At 41.2% G+C, this 20,475-nt stretch overlaps 1 protein-coding gene across 9 annotated transcripts in view; it reads left to right on the plus strand.

Annotated features, from left to right (window-relative positions):
• The window catches only part of phf21a.L (PHD finger protein 21A L homeolog), a 100,345-nt gene extending 80,929 nt beyond the window's left edge, over positions 1-19,416 (plus strand). For 5 of the 9 annotated variants that reach the window (XM_041589809.1, XM_041589805.1, XM_041589806.1 and 2 more), the window contains 6 exons: positions 532-592; positions 5,301-5,464; positions 11,593-11,748; positions 13,748-13,823; positions 15,382-15,485; positions 17,867-19,416. In XM_041589809.1, coding sequence (XP_041445743.1) covers positions 532-592; positions 5,301-5,464; positions 11,593-11,748; positions 13,748-13,823; positions 15,382-15,485; positions 17,867-18,121 — 816 coding nt within the window. In that variant the 3' untranslated portion in view covers positions 18,122-19,416. Of the gene's footprint in view, positions 1-531; positions 593-5,219; positions 5,243-5,300; positions 5,465-11,592; positions 11,749-13,747; positions 13,824-15,381; positions 15,486-17,866 lie in introns of all 9 variants that reach the window. The other 4 variants (XM_041589811.1, XM_041589810.1, XM_041589813.1 and 1 more) reach the window with 3 other exon arrangements.
• Positions 19,417-20,475: the final 1,059 nt, after the last annotated feature.

Here is a 20,475-nt window from a genome sequence, read left to right on the forward strand (position 1 = left end):
GTACTTGTATATATGGAACGACTTAAATAATGATTTTTGTTTTTATAAAATTGGACTTTTAAAAGATCACGAATTTTTCGGAATTTATTAAATGCCGAAGATGGAAAAGTCAAATCAGAAAATCCGGCATCTCAGACCTGTCAAGGTTGCATATAAGTCAATGGGAGAAGTCCCAATGATTTTTTTGATGGATTTTTCGGGGGAAACCCCCCCCCAAAAAATCTTGAAAATCGGATTTCTTTCCCGCGAAGCAATTTTTGGGGAAAATGTAATAATAAATAAGTGCAAAAAAACCTGAGCGGATTTTGTAGCAGAAAATATTGAGATAAATTCGGACTTTGATAAATAACCCCCTTAGCATTGTTTCAGGAGTCAGAGCCAATAGGGCAGAAAATATTAAAAAAGCGAGACTGTTCAAGAATAATTCATGGGTAGAGGATAACTGCCCCTTTAAATGCAAAATGTGAAGCTGGAATAAAGAAGTATGTGGAGTTCTTGAGAAGGATTATCAATTTGCCGCTTTGTTTGCAGCGCAAGAAAAGTGCCGTGACGTACCTGAACAGCACGATGCACCCAGGGACGCGGAAGAGAGGTACCCCTGCAATAACCATTCCCTTTGTACCCCCTTTTCTTATTTGTCTCTTCTGCACAGGCTTTGCATTATGGGGGGACCTAAATATAATATACTTGCTGTTCCCATTGGCTACACTATTCACAGTTAATTGCATGAACTGCATGATATATGGTTCTATCACACTAATACAGGTATGGAACCCGCTATTCGGCAACCCGTTATCCAGAAAGTCTCCCATTTTATCCAAATAATCCAAATTTTTAAAACTGATTTCCCTTTTCTCTGTAATAATAAAACAGTAACTTGTACTTGATCCCAACTAAGATATAATTAATCCTTATTGGAAGCAAAACCAGCCTATTGGGTTTATTTAATGTTCAAATGATTTTCTAGTAGACTTAAGGGATGAAAATCCAAATTATGGAAAGATCGGTTATCCAGAAAAACCCAGGTCCTGAAGATTCTGGATAACAGATCCCACACCTGGGAACATGTGGTACTTTATAACTGTATTCCATATCAACCTATAAGTAAATTTTGGCCAGTTAACCCCCGGTGCTGCAGGTCCAATGGGTTCCCACCTGTTTTATATAAGCCCAACTAAATGAGCATTTTTCAAAAAAAGGGTGTTATTTTTTCCCTTTAAATATTACAAATGCGAGGCACAGTGTTTTACTACAGATATTGGACCTGTTATCCAGAATGCTCGGGACCTGGGGTATTCCAGATAAAGGATCTTTCCGTAATTTGGATCTTCATACCTTAAGTCTATTAGAAAATCACGTAAACATTAAATAAACCCAATAGGCTGGTTTTGCCTCCAATAAGGTTTAATTATATCTTAGTTAGGATCAAGAACAAGCCACTGTTTTATTATTACACAGAAAAACAAAATCATTTTAAGAAATTTGGATAAAATGCAGTCTATGGGAAACAGCCTTCCTGTAATTCGGAGCTTTCTGGATAATGGATTTCTGCATAACGGATGGCGTACCTGTTGGGATTATATTGTTTTATATCTTGTCAGTGATTTATATGGAATATTTCTGCCTTTAATGAAAGTCCAGGGGATGTAGAAAGCTTACAGCAATGTCATGATCTGATGCTCAGTAAGTGCAGGGGGCTGTTTGTATTTAAAGGAGAACTAAAGCCTAACTAAAGTAGCTAGAAATGTTGTACATGATGTTTTATGCTTCTGTACCAGCCCAAGGCAACCACAGCCCTTTAGCAGTAAAGATCTGTGTCTCCAAAGATGCCCCAGTAGCTCCCCATCTTCTTTTCTGCTGATTCACTGCACATGCTCTGTGCTGCTGTCACTTACTGAGCTTAGGGAGCCACTCACAATATACAGTACACATAGAATAGAAATGTCACAATATAAGGCTGATTAGTAATTAATACACATAATTACTACATGGCAGCACAGAAACCAGTCCAATTAGCATCAGAATTTAATAATCAGCAAACCTGTAGCATCATCTTATATTACAGCCAGGGAAGCTCATTTTCTGCTGGATAATTAGTGACGAGCCCTAAGCTTAGCTTCTCAACAGCCAATCAGAGCCCACTGAGCATGTGAGTGTCACAGACACTTTCCAAGATGGTGACCCCCTGTGACAAGTTTGAAGTCCTGGATCATTGCTGCTATTGACAAGCTGAAACTTTAGCCTCGTGCAATAAGTTCACTATATAAAATATGCCATTTAAACAACATTTATTTTTAGGGTTTAGTTCTCCTTTAAAGACGCCCGGATTTATTAGTTAAATAAAGTCTTTTACGAAGATTTCCCCTGGTTGGTGCGGTGTATTATCAGTTTTTGGATATACAGATGGACGTGGCCATGATGTGACCTGCACCCATTACTGGTATGAAAAAGACGAGATTATCGTGAGACTCTGCCTCTGTACAGTTGAGGGGTGCTGTCCTTATTTATGACTGCCGCCCAATCAAAAGGTCTCACTGGGGATAATATTACTGTTCCATAGTCTCCATTCAAATTGAGAAACTCATAATAAGAGTATGTTGTGCCCCAGTGCCAGCAACAATGTAAATTTTAAATTAAACTATTAGGCCGCTAGAATGGAGAAGAGACACTACGGGGGTTCGAACTCAGCGCAGACCATGATATCTTCAAATGTGAAATGTGACCTTTGCCATTAACTTCTACAGGATTTTATCGAGTTTTTTTTCAATGATAAATAAGGTCAAATCATGGATTCTAGTTTGGTTGGACTTTTTTTTTTTTTTTTTTTTACAGAATTTGTGTTTCAGGCATAAAACCCTAAAAAATCATCATCATCATCAAAAAATATAATTTTTTGGGGTTTTTTTTAGAACCGTTTTTGTCAAGTTTTTTTAAAATGATAAATAAAGTCAAATCATGGATTCTAGTTTGGTTAGACTTTTATATATCTTTACAAAATTTGTGTTTCGAGCATAAAGCACAAAAAAATCATCATCATCAAAAAATATAATTTTTGTCTTTTTTATTTTTTTTTTGAACCGTTTTTGTCGAGTTTTTTCAATGATAAATAAGGTCAAATCATGGATTCTAGGTTGGTTGGACTTTTTTTTATTTATTTATTTTTTAGAGACTTTGTGTTTCGGGCATAAAACCCCAAAAAATCATCATCATCAAAAAATTTAATTTTTCGTGGTTTTTTTTTTTTTCAAACCGTTTTTGTCGAGTTTTTTCAATGATAAATAAGGTCTAATCATGGATTCTAGTTTGGTTGGACTTTTTTTTTTTCAGAAAAAAAATCTGATAGATAGATAACCCCCCTACATGTTTCCTAAGAGACACTTCCTAATCAGGAACTGTATCACCTGGTTTTTGCACTTAACTGGCGCCTCAACAACGAAGCTGCAAAGTGGCGGCTCATTATTACAGCCATCGGTTTTGTGGTTAGTTAAATCCCTATGGATGTGCCTTTAATGACTTGCTAAGGCCTCCACTCCTGACCCCGGTATAATATTCAAGATAGATTCCCTGATAATAATCTCTGCTCTCTCCCGGCACCAGTCTAGCAGGGCAAACGCAGAAGCCAATATGAACGACCTTATCTTAATTGGACCAGGCTTAAAACTTGCTGCACCTCTTATTGTAGCAGAAGCAGCAGAAGTGTTGCTGTTTGTCCATTGTTCCTTTAGCCCACAGGGCATATAAAGCATCTAATAAAAATAGTAATAATAATCTAATAATAAAAATCTACCCAACACTGTGAATGTTACAATGCACTATTGGAGGCTCTATTTAAGACTGAGAAAGAAAGCTCTCACTGTAACACATGCATTCGTTTTCCACGTCTCTTGCACGTAGTGGTGTAACTAGATGTTATTGGGCCCAACATCAAATAAATTTTAGGGCCCCCAACATATCCAGAGATGTTGAGATTGCTCAATAATGAGGGCCTCGTGGGGCCCCTATACATCCAGGCCCCCTGCAGGCGCAGGCTCTGCTTCCTCTGTAGTTACACCCCAGCTTGTACGTGTTTAGAGTCGGGATGCACCGAATCCACTATTTTGGATTCAGCCAAAACATTTGTGTAAGATTATTGGATCTAACTGTCAATGAATGTCTGACACCCAACTCCTGCATGGATCCAGTACAAACAAAAAAAACGCACAAATTCTGCATGTAGAGAGACATGATGTCTGGGGATTTTAATAGAGTGACCTCTAATACATCTCCTAAGCAAAAGGAGCCCCCCTATAAGATATATTGGATCTAATTGTCAATGAATATCTGACACACAACTGCGGCATGGATCCAGTACAAACAAAATAACTGCCTTTTGCCCAAATTCTACATGTAGAGAGACTTGATGTCTGGGGATTTTGATAGAGTGAGCTCTAATACATCTTCTAGGCAAAAGGAGCCCCCCCTATAAGATATATTGGATCTAACTGTCAATGAATATCTGACACCCAACTCCTGTATGGATCCAGTACAAACTAAATAACTGCCTTTTGCACAAATTCTGCATGTAGAGAGACATGATGTCTGGGGATTTTAATAGAGTGAGCTCTAATACATCTTCTAGGCAAAAGGAGCCCCCCTATAAGATATATTGGATCTAACTGTCAATGAATATCTGACACCCAACTGCTGCATGAAGACAGAATGAAGAGAAACAGATGCTGAGAGAGGAATAGTGAACATAAACTTGATTATTTCAGAAACAGTACAGAATATTTAATTGATTGTATTTACAAAGTTTGATGAAACTTATATAAAAAGGAAGATCCTGCCCTCCAATTGGGGAAACCGTATTTCTTTAAGAAAACTCCCTGCTTGCAAGTGTCATGTTGGGGCACACCCACGGGCATAATAAATAAATACCCCAGGTAGGGGTCGGGGTCACGGCACTTATGAAGCAGGAAGAATCTTTATGTATCGAATATATATGATGTGTTTGGACTAAACTGTGTCCCAACATAATAGAAATGTAAGTTCTACCTCCCCCTTGTGATTACACATTGTGGGTGTTTTGCATGCAGACTTACGACTTTAACTATATTTAACTCTGTATAACCCTATATTTTTCCTTTGCTCGCATGTCTATAAGCCTGAGCTTCCTTTGTCTTGCTCATTGTGTATGATAATTCTCTTCATCTGCTGCACCGTTTCCTTTTCCATGCTAGCCAATGAGGATCACTGGCCTAAGGTATGTAAAACCTCCCCAATTGTTTTTGTTGTTTTTATTTGTGTTTATTAACCTGTAGGTCGTCCTCCTAAATACAACACGGTGCTGGGTTTGGGCGCCTTGCCACCTACCTCCCCTCCATCCAGTCATCCAGACTCCCCTGAAAGTGAAAAGACACAGATCACATGTCATTTACCTGCAAGTGTCCTGCCTGTGTCCCTGCCCAGTCCTTTTTCCACCGACGTAAGTAACTGAAGGTGCCTTGAAAGATGGAGCGCTGATAATGTGGGGGGTGCTGGCTTGGCCAAATTTGCACCTGGGCAGTAATACATAGCAGTACAGCAAACTAATATGTCTAAGCATAAAACTTCACCAGTGCAATAACTCACCGAATTGAAGAGGTGGCCCAGGTGCTCCTGCCCCAGGCCCTCAGCAGAAGGGAGCGGAGAAATCGTATGTAACTAAACAAAAAGTTGGAGCAAGGCACTCAGGTAAGTCACACATAGATCAGACTGACGATAAATAAAAATATGAAAATGTTATTTATATAAACGTCTCATGCCTGACGCGTTTCGTGTCACTAGGACACTTGGTCATAGGCTTGAACACAAACGCATGGGCCAATATTTATTTAAAGGCCAAACGACCAATCACCATGAAAGGGGAGGGGAAAAGAACAACAGTGCTAACAGATTAAAGGGATCACGTGACCGGTTATAAAGAAAACAGATTTCTAGGGCACATACAAGGAATATTACCTTCTGTATTCCTTGTTTTTTGTACTTAATGTTCCCTAGAAATCTGTATTCTTTATTACAGGGCATGTGATTCCTTAATTTGTTAGCAGTGTTGTTCGTTTCCCCTTTCCTTGTGATTGGTCATTTGACCTTTAAATATCAGCCCATGCGTGTTTGTGTTCAAGTCTAAGACTAAGTGTCCTAGTGACACGAAACGCGTCAGGCATGAGATGTTTATATAAATAAAATGTTCATATTTTTATTTATCATCAGTCTGATCTATGTGTGACCTACCAGTAATACATAGCAACCAATCAGAGATTGCCAGCTGCATCGTTGCCATGGGTAAAGGTGGTCATACACAAACCAATAATAACTGCTGGCCTGGCCCTCCAGCTTATAGGAACCAATATCTGACCAATTATTGTCCAGATATCCAGGTATGAAGATCCCATTGGATGAGCACCACATCATTCAGTCCTTGTCTGCAGGTCCTGGTGGGCCAGCACTATGATCCAATCAGATCAGCCTAATTTGGCCCAGTGCACGAGTAGTGTTTTAAAGGATAAGTAAACCTTTAAAATAAGTCCCTCAGCCTTAAAGTGACACCACCGCTCGAAACTCTCTCCTCTCGTTGCCACTAATAAAAGCCACAATAAAGGGCCATTTGCTGACACCTTCTTTATCCATGGTGCACCCCACAAGCAAGGGTGTACCTCCCTGAAAATCAAAATCGGCCGTGGCATTTAAAGGATAAGTAAACCTTTAGAATAAGTAAATAATGTTCTTCTGCTTAGGAAAGATGTGAGAAAGGTTTCTATTTTTTTTTTTTACTAAGCATAAGAACATCACAGCAGCCTCTTTCTTTCTCCTGACAACTTCCTTGACAACTTGCTGGTCAGACTGGTGGGAAAATGACCAGCAGGTGGCGCTGTTGTAACAAAATTCATTCATATTAACAGTACATGTATCCCTTAATATCTTGGAATTAAAAGAAAATAAATAATGAATGTACATTGCAAAAATGCTTAGAATAGCCCCCTCATCAATTTTACTTTTGCTTATTTTAAAGGTTTAAAGGGGAAGTAAAGGTAAAATGACTTTAGTAGTTCTGCACCCATTTTCAATAAGGGATTTCTGGGAAAAGATTGGAAAGAGAGAGAAACCCATGGTTTGTGCTGAAAAACAGGCACGCACAGTGCAGCTGGCGGTAGTGATGTGCGGGGCGAGAAAACCCCAACCCGGACCCGCACCTCCTTCCCCTTCCATTCATAGACTTGCACCGCCCTGCTGATGACTTCACAAAAGGGGCAGGGCATGTGCTAATCAAAAAACAGGAAGTCGGCAATCTAAGGTCGCGGGCGGGGATAGCAAGTGGAATAGCTGAAACCGAACCCACCCGCAAGAGGAGCAGTGAGGTTGCCCTGAACCCGCCCAACCCGCACATCACTAGTTGGCGGATAGTGTTGCCCGGACCCTTTCTGTCACTTTCTCTGCCTTATTTTTTATTAGGGATCTTTTCTTCTTTGTAGGGTTCCGCTCGTTCTGGTTACATCCTGGTTATATATATATATATATATATATATATATATATATATACATATTCTGCAGTGAGTTGAGTTATGTACATTGCTCACCATATAATTAGATAACCTGCCTTGAGGATCCCTCGAGGAAGCGTTGGCCTAGATGGAGCAGTGCTCTGCTTCTGGTTTATATTGAGGCTCATGGTGGTGCATCGGGCAGATTTCGGGTGGATGGATATATATATACCGTCTGCTTCTTCGCATCTTTGCTATATATATATATATATATATATATATATATATATATATATATATATATATATATAAATAAATAAAAGCACCAAATATTCAATAACTTGAGTCTTTTGCTGTCATCTTAAGAAATTGTGTGTTCCTTCATTCCAAGGAGCCATGAAACGCTGCTGTTTGGGGCAAACAACTTGCAGTATGTATAGGTGGGAACTAAATAACTAAATGTCACCTTTCTCCTAACTGCCGTCCTAACTAGCTGCCTTTCTTTTTTATTTCACGGCTTCTCTACTAGTTTTCTTCAGCTGAACTAGGACAGCCATATTCCCATCTCTATCATTCATCAGTGTCTCCGCTACTCATCACTATACAGATTTCACCCATTTACCTTCTTGTGGGTTTATTCTTAACATATTCTTACATCCGTAGATTTGTTTCCTTTTTCTGTATGAGAGTAGAAGCAGATTCAGTGGTACAAGCAGAAGGGTTTATTTTAGAACTCAGGCTGCTCCTCCTAAACTAAGTCAAATTACATTTAGTTTTGGGGATACTGGTGCTGGCAAGTCTGTTATGGGTCGGCTGATATATAGGGGCCCATTTACTAAGGGTCGAAGTGAATTAGAAGTGAATTTTCGAATTCAAAAACTTAGAATTTCAAAGTAATTTTTGGGTACTTCGACCATCGAATAGGCCAAAATTAGATTCGAATTGAAAAAACTTAGAATATGCGACCATTCGAAAATCAAGGTACTGTCTCTTTAAAAAAAACTTCGCCTATGGGGACCTCCTAGAACCTATAGCCAGTATTTGGCTAAGTTTTAAGAAGTCAAAGTTTTTTTTTGAAAATAGTTAGATTGATCGATTAAATCGAACGGTTTCTACAATCGATCGAACGATTTGAATTCGATCGAAAACAGCTAAATTCAATAAAAAAAACGTTGACTATCGAATTTTTTCAATTCGATGGTCAAATTTCGAAGTTTTAGCACTTCGAAATTCAACCCTTAGTAAATGTACCCCATAGTGTATAAAGTACCCCCTATTGTAAAATATAAGGATATTATAAGTCACCGAGGAGTTCCATGACCATATAAAAGCACAAGTGTTTTTATACAGGTCATGGAACTCCGAGGTTACTTCTAATATCCTCATATTTTTCAACAAGGGGAACTTTATTTATTATAAGTTTTTGAAGTCGTGTGACAAAAATGACATCACTACTCACCGTTTATAACTGATGACATCACTAGTCACTGTTTATAAGGATATAATTTACAGGATATTTATGGCTCTTTTATAGTATTAAAGAAGAATATTCTAATGCTGCAGCAGAAATGGGAAGTCTGTGTCCCTTAAAGGGGTTGTTCACCTTTAAGTTAACTTTTAGTATGTTATGGAATGGTTAATTTCAAGCAATTTTTCCATTGGCCTACATTATTTATTTATTTATTTATTTGTTTTTTAATTATTTGCCTTTTTCTTCTGACTCTGTCCAGCATTAAAAGGGGGGTCACTGACCCCCATCTAAAAAGACAAGTGCTCTGTGAGACTAGTTTTATTGTTATTGCTACTTTTTATTACTCCTCTATCTATTCAGCCCCTCTCCTATTCATATTCCAGTCTCTTATTCAAATAAATACATGGTCGCTAGGGGACTTTGAACCCTAGCAACCAGATGGCTAAAACTGCAAACGGGAGAGCTGCTAAATAACTCAAAAACCACAAATAATAAAAAATTAAAACCAATTGCAAATTTTCTCAGAATTTCACTCTCTACATCATACTAACTGTTCATTCACAGGTGAACAAATCCTTTAAAGGGGTTGTTCAACTTCCAAACACTTTTTCAGTTGAGTTGTTTTCAGATTGTTCTCCAGAAAGACTTTTTTCAATTGCTTTCCATTTTTTCTTTTTTGACGTTTTTTTTTTTCAAAATGTAATTTTAAAGTTTAATGTCCCTGTCTCTGGTATTTCAATTTGGCAGCTCAGTATTTCAGGTGCAGATTCTGAACTGTTACAATTTTGCAGCATTAAGGGCAGAGACACACGGTCAGATTCGGGGAGATTAGTTGCCCGGCGTCAAATCTCCTCTTCTTCGGGGCGACTAATCTCCCCAAACTGCCTTCCCCTACCTTCTGCAGGCTAGAATGCAAATCGCCAGCAGGATGGCACTCGAAGCACTTAGTTTTCCGATGTTGCCCAGGCTAGAATGCAAATCGCCGGCGGGATGGCACTCGAAGCACTTTGTTTTCCGAAGTCGCCCAAAGTGCCTTTCTGCCGGCTAGAATGCAAATCGCCAGCAGGACGGTACTCTGAGCGCTTCATTTTCCGAAGTTGCCCAGGCTAGAATGCAAATCGATGGCGGGATTGCACTCAAAGCACTTCGTTTTCCAAAGTTCCCCGGGCTAGAATGCAAATCGCCGGCGGGATGGCACTCAGAGCGTTTCGTTTTCTGAAGTCGCCCGAAGTGCCTTCCTGCCGGCTAGAATGCAAATCGCCAGCAGGACGGTACTCTGAGCGCTTCGTTTTCCGAAGTTGCCCGGGCTAGAATGCAAATCGCCAGCAGGATGGCACTCGAAGCACTCGAAGCACTTAGTTTTCCGATGTTGCCCGGGCTAGAATGCAAATCGCCGGCGGGATGGCACTCGAAGCACTTTGTTTTCCGAAGTCGCCCAAAGTGCCTTTCTGCCGGCTAGAATGCAAATCGCCAGCAGGACGGTACTCTGAGCGCTTCGTTTTCCAAAGTTGCCCAGGCTAGAATGCAAATCGATGGCGGGATTGCACTCAAAGCACTTCGTTTTCCAAAGTTCCCCGGGCTAGAATGCAAATCGCCGGCGGGATGGCACTCAGAGCGTTTCGTTTTCTGAAGTCGCCCGAAGTGCCTTCCTTACGGGTAGAATGCAAATCGCCAGCAGGACGGTACTCTGAGTGCTTCGTTTTCCGAAGTTGCCCGGGCTAGAATGCAAATCGCCGGCGGGGTGGCACTCAGAGTGTTTCGTTTTCTGAAGTCGCCTGAAGTGCCTTCCCGCCAGGTAGAATGCAAATTCCAAGTTGTCCAGACAACCTTGGAAAACGACGCGCTCCGAGTGCCATCCCGCCAGCGATTTACATTCTAGCTGGCGGGGAGGCAGTTCGGGGAGATTAGTCGCCCTGAAGAAGAGGAGAGGAGATTTGTTGCCGGATGATTAACCTCCCCGAATCTGACCGTGTGTCTCTGCCCTTAGTTGATACATTTCTCAGCAGCATATGTGGAATATCAACTATTGTATCAATTCTAACAGCTGCCTTTAACAAAACCCAGGGATTCTGCTCAGCAGGGACAAAGATAAGAAACTAAATGTATCCATTTACAGGGTCGGTGACCCCCCCCCCTTCCCGGAGCTGCTTTAGAAAGATGGAAAATTAGATTAACACTTCAATATTAGAAAAACGGTCACACATAGAAATTGAAAAGTAATTGGAAAAAGTCTTTAACTCTGGTGATTTATCTGAAACCAACTGAACTGGAAAATGTGTTGGAAGTTGAACAACATCTTTAAGATTTTAACTCCCAGAATCCCCTGTGGAACAGTTATAAGTCTATATATAATTAAGGAAATCTCTGGAGAGGCCTATTGGTGCTTGTTGTATAAAAGGAAGAGAGGGAGATTCGTCTTTCTGCATAAGCAGCTGAATGGGTTTGTAGGATGAAGAGTCACTGGTATTGCCCTCTGTTCAGTAGCCCCTTCATTATAATACCCTTATGTAAAGGCCACAGACCATATGAGACTATATTTTGTGCTCATGGTTGAACAAGACAAAGGAAGAGAGGCTGCTAAAGGAATAGACTGACCTCTCCTCTCTCCTGTGCTTTCTACAGGCTGACATCCATGAGGATTTTTGCAGCATCTGCAGAAAGAGCGGACAGTTACTGATGTGCGACACGTGTTCACGTGTTTACCACCTGGACTGTTTGGAGCCTCCTCTCAAATCCATTCCCAAGGGCATGTGGATCTGTCCCAAATGCCATGACCAGGTACTGTGTGACCCACTAACGGCCTAGGGGAGTAGGAAGAATCTAGGGCAGACTTGAGAAATCATCCATCTCTACCTCATCCAGTCTCTCTTGCTTTTTCTGTTTTTTTTTTTTCTTTACATGCAACCCAACGCTTCTTCAGTCTTAAAGGAGAACTAAACCCTAAATATGAATATGGCTAAAAATGCCATGTTTTATATAGTGAACTTATTACACCCGCCTAAGGTTTCAGCTTGTCAATAGCAGCAATGATCCAGGACTTCAAACTTGTCACAGGGGGTCACCATCTTGGAAAGTGTCTGTGACACTCACATGCTCAGTGGGCTCTGATTGGCTGTTGAGAAGCTAAGCTTAGGGCTCGTCACTAATTATCCAGCAGAAAATGAGCTTCCCTGGCTGTAATATAAGCTGATGCTACAGGTTTGCTGATTATTAAATTCTGATGCTAATTGCACTGGTTTCTGTGCTGCCATGTAGTAATTATCTGTATGAATTACTAATCAGCCTTATATTGTGACATTTCTATTCTATGTGTACTGTATATTGTGAGTAGGTCCCTAAGCTCAGTAAGTGACAGCAGCACAGAGCATGTGCAGTGAATCAGCAGGAAAGAAGATGGGGAGCTACTGGGGCATCTTTGGAGACACAGATCTTTACTGCTAAAGGGCTGTGGTTGCCTTGGGCTGGTACAGAGGCACAAAACATCATGTACAACATTTCTACCAACTTCTTTAGTTAGACTTTAGTTCTCTTTGTGTTTTAAAGGAAATACAGTATAATGCACTGGTAAAATTGGTGTGTTTGCTGCAGAAAAACAACTATAGTTTATATAAAGAAGCTGCTGTGTAGCCATGGGGGCAGCCATTCAAGCACAGGATACACAGTAGATAACAGATAAGTACTACTATAGTTTATATAAACAAGCTGCTGTGTAGCCATGGGGGCAGCCATTCAAGCACAGGATACACAGTAGATAACAGATAAGTACTACTATAGTTTATATAAACAAGCTGCTGTGTAGCCATGGGGGCAGCCATTCAAGCACAGGATACACAGTAGATAACAGATAAGTACTACTATAGTTTATATAAAGAAGCTGCTGTGTAGCCATGGGGGCAGCCATTCAAGCACAGGATACACAGTAGATAACAGATAAGTACTACTATAGTTTATATAAACAATCTGCTGTGTAGCCATGGGGGCAGCCATTCAAGCACAGGATACACAGTAGATAACAGATAAGTACTACTATAGTTTATATAAACAAGCTGCTGTGTAGCCATGGGGGCAGCCATTCAAGCACAGGATACACAGTAGATAACAGATAAGTTCTGAGGAATCCCATTGTATATTACAGAGCTTATTGATTATCTGCTGTGTATCCTGTGCCATTTCTCCTTTTTCAGCTTTGAATGGCTGCCCCCATAGCAGCTTCAGTACAAAGAGTAGAATGTCCTAAAATGGTCTGATCTCTATACAATTGAAATTGGGGCACTTTTTTAAAAACTGAGGTGTAAAAACCTCCATATCAGGCTGCTAGACTATGCATGAAGTCAGGGCTACTTGTGGCTACCAGAGACCTGGAGAAAGAAGTCAAGTGGCCCAACATGGTGACGGTCAAACAGCACGATACTTTTTTAATTTACTTAAAATGTGCTCAATGGACCCTTCCTGAAATCCGGACCTGATTCATATTGGGTTTCCGAGATAAGTGATGCCACACCTGTATAACAATATTCAATGATATCCGGGTTATATTATTGCCATTACCAAACATGTGGGGAGCATTCGATGTATTCTCTTGATTAATATAATGGGACATGAATAACTGGCAAACGGCTTGACTCGATTGGGCAAAGAGGTGGCTGTGTGTGTGGCTTGTGCATGACAAAATCCTGTGTAATACTGATGCACTATCCTGTGTAATACATGAATAAGACGTGTGATTGTGGCTTATTTGTTACATGTGAGTGTTAACGTGTTGTTAATGTTTTTCCAGATGATGAAGAAGGAGGACGCCATCCCTTGGCCTGGAACCTTAGCCATTGTCCACTCGTACATAGCGTATAAAGCAGGTACGTCTCTCCTAAACAGAATCCAGGATTCGGTTCGGGATTTTTTTTTATTTATAGCAGGATTTGGATTCAGCCGAATCCTTCTGCCGAACCGAATCCTAATTTGCATATGCAAATTAGGGGTGGAGAAATCACGTGATGTTTTGTCTAGGAATGCACTGAATCCGGGATTCGGGCAGGATTTGTTTTTTTAGCAGGATTCAGATTCAGTCTAATCCTTCTGCCGAATCGATTCCTAATTTGCATATGCAAATTAAAGGCGGGGAGGGAAAGCATGTGATGTTTTTTCTAGGGATGCACCGAATCCAGAATTCAGTTCGGGATCCAGCCAGGATTTGGCCTTTTTCAGCTGGATTCAGATTCGGCCAAATCCTTCTGCCCGGTCGAACTGAATCCAAATCCTAATTTGCATATGCAAATTTATTGACAGGGAGAGGAATCGCGTGAGTTTTCCCCCCCCCCCACTAAACAAGGAAGTAAAAAATGTTTTCCCCTTCCCACCCCTAATTTGCATATGCAAATTTGCTTCGTATTCGGGCCGAATCTTTTGCAAAGGATTTCGGGGGTTCGACCGAATCCAAAATAGAGGATTCGGTGCATCCCTAGTTTTGTCACAAAACAAGGAAGAAAAAAATGTTTTCCCCTTCCCACCCCTAATATGCATATGCAAATCAAATTCTTTTGCGAAGGTTTCGGGGGTTCGGCCGAATCCAAAATAGTGGATTCAGTGCATCCCTAAAAATAAATACACATAAGAATAGAAATTCAGCCTTTAGTTAAAGCGTAATTCAAAATAGTAGTGCAAAGTACTTTTGCTTTGTGAGGCTACGATTTTATTACTTCTCCTCCTGTTCAGGCCCTCGCTATTCCTCTTCTAATCTCTCATTTAAGCTGCTGTCTGGTTGCTGGAGACTCTAATGGGGGAATTCACAAAAATGTCGGTAAAATAAGTAACCCAGAAGTGGCGGCAAATTTATAAAATGTCGTACGAACGTCAAATTCACAAAGGCTGTGACAAAGATGTTCCCGTCTCTGAATGTCTCGTAAGTCCGACCATTTTCTAAAACGTCGTATATCTTTGCGTCGGACAGACAACATTTTACCGAGTGTTTTCAAAAGACAATTTGACCGACATTTTCATTTTGGAAAGCCTAATGTGTCTGAAAAATTGTCAGCAAAACAAACAAGTTTACAAGAAATTCATGAAAAAATGTCAGGAAAAGTGGCGTCGAAAAAAACCCAGCCACTTTTAACAACACTAAAGTGCCGTAAACGTGGGAAAATTGGAGGGTAAATGCTCTTTTCCTACGACACTTTCTACGACATTTAAAAGATATTTTTTCGTTCCCGACACTTTTTGTGAATTCCCCCATCTCCAGCAACCAGACGAAATTCCACCCTGGAGGGCTGCTGAGTAAATATAAGCTAAATCATTCGGCAACCAATTGCAAAATAGTCTTAGAATATGAATATGTACTAGTAACAGCAACTAGTAGCATTGAAAAAAAAAATGAAGACCAACTGCAGGTGATATTATACTGTTGTTGTTTCCTTTCAGCTAAAGAGGAGGAGAAGCAAAAACTACTCAAGTGGAGTACAGACCTTAAACAGGAACGAGAACAGTTGGAGCAGAAAATGAAACAGCTCAGCAGTTCCATAGCAGTAAGTACCTCTGGTGATTCAGCGTTAACAGCTGTTGATCTGAGCCTATATTTTCCGTTTTATAAATATTGTGACTGTACCAACTGTCATTACAGACCTTCTGCCAGGGAAAAAGCTTGAATGTGGCTTCCAAACTGCCCCATAGCAGACAGGTGAAAAGGTGACGGCTGCTTGAATTCCTCTGTGCGTAGAAGTTCTATTCACACCGATGAACTAAGCTTTTTCCAGCGTCTGCAGTTAAAATGTATGCTCACAACATTACTCTGAAGCTGTCGAAAGGAAAAGAATCTTAAATTTAAACTGGAGACGCTTAAACAAAAAAAACAAAAAAAAAAAGCTTAGATGCTTTAGGTCATTGGTTTGAAGCACAGAGGAATTCAAGCTGCCCATCACCTTTCTGCTAGGGATGCATTGAATCCACTATTTTGGATTCGGCCGAACCCCCGAATCCTTCATAAAAGATTCAGCCAAATACCGAACCAAATCTGAATTTCTGAATTAATTTATGCAAATTAGGGGTGGGAAGGGGGAAACATTTTACACTTCCTTGTTTTATGACTTCCCTCCCCTTATTTGCATATGCAAATTAGAAATCGGATTTGATTTGGCCAGGCAGAGAGATTAGGTCACATCCCAATCCTGCTGAAAAAGGCAGAATCTCGAACCGAATCCTGGATTCTGTGCATCCATACTTTCTGCTATGGGGCACTGTGAAAGTCACATTCAAGCTGAAGATTTAAGGAAACAAAAACTAGGGATGCATTAAATCCAGGATTCGGTTCGGGATTCTGCCTTTTTCAGCAGGATTTGGATTCGGCTACATCCTTGAGCCTGGCTGAACCCAATCATAATCCTAATTTGCATATGTAAAATAGGTGCAGGAAAGGAAGTCACGGGACTTTTTGTCACAAAACAAGAAAGTCACATTTTTTATCGTTTTCCTCCAGTAATTTGCATATGCAAATTAGGATTTGGTTATGTATTCACCCCGAATCTTTCACAAAGGATTCTGGGATTCGGCCAAAATCCCAATTAGTGGATTTGGTGCATCCCTAAAAAAAAGGTAGAGGAAAGGTGGCCATAAATACATACGTTACAATTACAATCTTTCCTGGAAAAATCTTTCCTAGAAAGATCATTTGTTTCAATACACATGTGTAGAGCTGAATGGTCAGGTATACAGAGAGAACCAATAGAATTATACCTGTATCTGACGATTCAGCACTAACAATGGCTGATGTTTGGGTGCCTACAAAGGCGTTCAGTCAAAATTTTACGTCCAGCCCGATCGACGAGCCGACCGATATCCAAGTCTTCTGCTGATATCAGTCAAATTGTCTCCCGCCATACACGCACCAAATATCATACAAAAATGTGTTTCCAATATTGGTATGTCCTGACCTACTACTATAACAATTTGGGTGCGGGGGATTAAATATAATCCTAATTTGGCGGTACTGGTCCTTTAAAGGGGAAGTCTAAAATAGAATAAGGCTAGAAATGCTGTATTTTGTATAATAAACATAAACATGAACTTACTGCACCACAAGCCTAATCAAACAAATGATTTATGCTTTCAAAATTGGCCACAGGGGGTCACCATCTTGTAACTTTGTTATACATCTTTGCAAGACCAAGACTGTGCACATGCTCAGTGTGGTCTGGTCAAATAATATCTGCCAGAAGCCGATACACAAGACTGATTAATAATCAGAATATACAAATTGCACTGGGTCCTGTGTTGTCATGTAATCTAATGTGGATTTTATAGTTTTTGTATTGTTTAATACAAACTTTCTCCAACTCTGCAGAACCAGTGGCTGCAGCAAAATAATCCTCCAAATAGAATCCCAGTTTATCTGTTTAAATCTGGCTCCATGATCTTTGTCCCTGCAGCTGGAGTTGGAAACAGTAAAGGGGATGTAAAGCCAAAAATAAAATCCAATACAAATCTCTACACAGTCGCCGACTGCTCTACAGGGAAACAAACAAAGCTGCTTAAGTTCTGCATGGCTGGGAAGTAAGGCGAGGGCTCCCCCTGCTGTTCATAAGTATGATTGTTTCCCTGCAGAGCAGTTAGGGACCGTCTGACAATTCCTATCCACAGCAGTAAATGAAGGGAGAATTTCACTGCATACAGTCAGGTTTCTTATAAAAACAGTACTTATTTTTAAATTAAAGTATATTAGAGACGGGGTTTTTTTCATTAACGAAAGTACAAATGGGATTTTATTTTTTTGCCTTTACATGCCCTTTAATTCACATCTTTTGGCCTATGGTTAGTAAGCGCCGGCTATTATACAAAGCAGACTTGGGCGCCTGTTGGTTGGTTGGTTTGCTGAGACACGAGCCTTCTGATTGGACTGTTTATTATATTTCAGAAATGCATGGAAATGAAGACCAGTATCCTATCCCGGCAGAAAGATATGCACAGCTCACTTGAAAAAGTAAAAAGTCTTATCCGGCTCATTCAGGACATCGACCTCAGCAAACCCGTTCATTCAGAGGTGACCTCTAACCACAGCCAGGACTGCACTGCTACTGCCAACAGTCCCATCCCTGACCCCCTCACAGCCTCCTTGTCCTCACCTAGTGGTGCCCAGAAGAACTGCAACCAGGGGGAGGAGCCTAAGTAACATGCCACTCGCATGGCGCCATGAAAATAGGACTAGCCGCGTCTGATTGGTTCCTGGGAGAGACTGGACCACGATCTCCCCGGGACAAGGACGTAAGCACTGGAGTTTTGCCAATAAACCTTTTATTCTGTGTGTTCCACGTGTGAGCTGGGAAGTTCTGCCAGCACCATGCCAAGTGAGAAATAGAAACAAATCTCAAACTTTAATCTCTATCTTACACCAGTGTGTGCCTGCAGCAGCCTCCACAACAATCACACTTCGGCTTGATTTTTACCTTTCATTTTCTTTTTACCAAGTGCTCCTCCCCCTTTTCTGCTAAACCTTGTGCGGAGGTCGCAAGGGGCGGGGCATGCTTACCATGTCCAAAGACTAGCGAGAGTCCCATCAGCAAAACTCCAAGACGTTCAACCAAAAAGAGAGAAAAAGATATTTCTGCACCCGGCAGTCTCTGGAAAGGGAGGTTGTGGAAGGTCTCTAGACAGTATTTCAGGTTTAATTGTTTATTTTTTCCCCTGTGTCCTCCTTTCCAACGCTGGTGTGAGTGTGGGAAGCCTGTGTGTGTGTTTGTGTAAGCGTGCGTCCTCGAGACCGTGAAATTGCAACGGAAACCTGTCTTGTTGAATCCGTTGGAAAGTGTTAGTAAGTCTCTTGCATCCAATCAGAATCAAATCCCATGTTTTGGGGGTGTGCCTAAAGATGGGAACTTCCCCTTCTGATGTAAATCGTCCCCACTGATAGGCTGGAAAGTAGTGATATGAGGGCTGCCCGATACCCACGGGTTGGCGGGTTCGGCCCGACCTCGCACTCTTCTTCACTTGTGCGGGTTGAACTTTTCTCCTGCTCTCCCCGCCCACCACCTTCAAATGCCGGCTTTCCGACTTCCGGGTGCATCTTTTATAGTCGCTGCGCCTGCTCGTCCCACTCCTTTTGTGACATCATCGGTGGGGCGGCGCCTGTCTATAAAAGCAACCCGGGTGCAGGTGGGCGTGGGCTAAGGGAGGGCGAGTTAGTGTCGGGGGCGGGTTGGGAAATTGCGATCAGCACATGATTACTGGAAAGCTTTTTCTCATCTCTAGGCTTTGCCTAATGCATATCCCTCAGTGTTCATCCCCCTCCCCTTCTCACTTAGGGTTGCCACCCAGTACAGCCCCGTAAGCCCCTGTCCCACCCCCTTAAAGGATAAGTAAACCTTTAAAATAACTAAATGTAAAATTGATGAGGGGCTAGTCTAAGCGCTTTTGTCATTTACATTCATTATTTATTTTCTTTTTATTCCAAGATATTAAGGGATACATGTGCTGTTAATATGAATGAATTTTGTTACAACAGTGCCACCTGCTGGTCATTTTCCCACCAGTCTGACCACCAAGTTGTCAAGGAAGTTGTCAGGAGAAAGAAAGAGGCTGCTCTGATGTTCTTCTGCTTAGGAAAAACATTAGAAACCTTTCTCAAATCTTTCCTAAGCAGAAGAACATCAGAACAGCCTCTTTTCCTCACTTCTTTAGCCCCTCATCCAGTAAAAATTTACCTTTCTCTTACTCATCCTTCCCAAAGACCATTCCAGACGTCTGGTGATGTCATCGCATTCCCCTCAGTGTCATCATCCCTCCCTGTTACATCATCATCCCACCCCGTTACATCATCATCCCGCCCCTTTACATCATCATCCCGCCCCTTTACATCATCCCGCCCCTTTACATCATCATCCCGCCCCTTTACATCATCATCCCACCCCTTTACATCATCCCGCCCCTTTACATCATCATCCCGCCCCTTTATATCATCGCCCCGCCTCCTGGTGTGTCACTGCCCCCCCACTGGCCGGTAAGAATATTTTAAAAAGGCGGCAACCCTATTCTCACTACAGATGCCATAGTAAGTTCTCTCCTTCACATTAAAGGTGCATTTGATTTAAAGTGCAGGCCAAACATGCAAATACAGAACACTACTGGGGGGGGGAGGATGAACCCCTACCCAATCCCCCACCCCTTTTATTTTTAAGGGCATGAGTCCGTTTTGTTTGTTTTTGGGGAGGAGAATGAAACTTTTTTTTTCTTTTTTTGGTTAATATTAAATATGTGACGCGGCCCAGGTACAAAACATTACAGAAATTAAAAGTCTTCCTAGAATAACGATTGGGCGAGAGAGAACTCTTTTACTTCTCCGGACGAATGGAAATGGGTTACATATTCAATTTAATTGTGAGCCGGAAAGTAGTCGCCATATTCCTGACTTGACGTGAAATTGAAAGGGTAGTTCAGCTCTAAGTTCTCTTTTTGGTCCAGCCTTGTCTTAGCAGCTTTTCACTTATTATACATTTCAATTAATTCCCTTCCTCTTCTGCCTTTTTCCTG

Source organism: Xenopus laevis, chromosome 4L (genome assembly GCF_017654675.1).
Source record: "Xenopus laevis strain J_2021 chromosome 4L, Xenopus_laevis_v10.1, whole genome shotgun sequence".
Lineage (NCBI taxonomy): Eukaryota > Metazoa > Chordata > Amphibia > Anura > Pipidae > Xenopus > Xenopus laevis.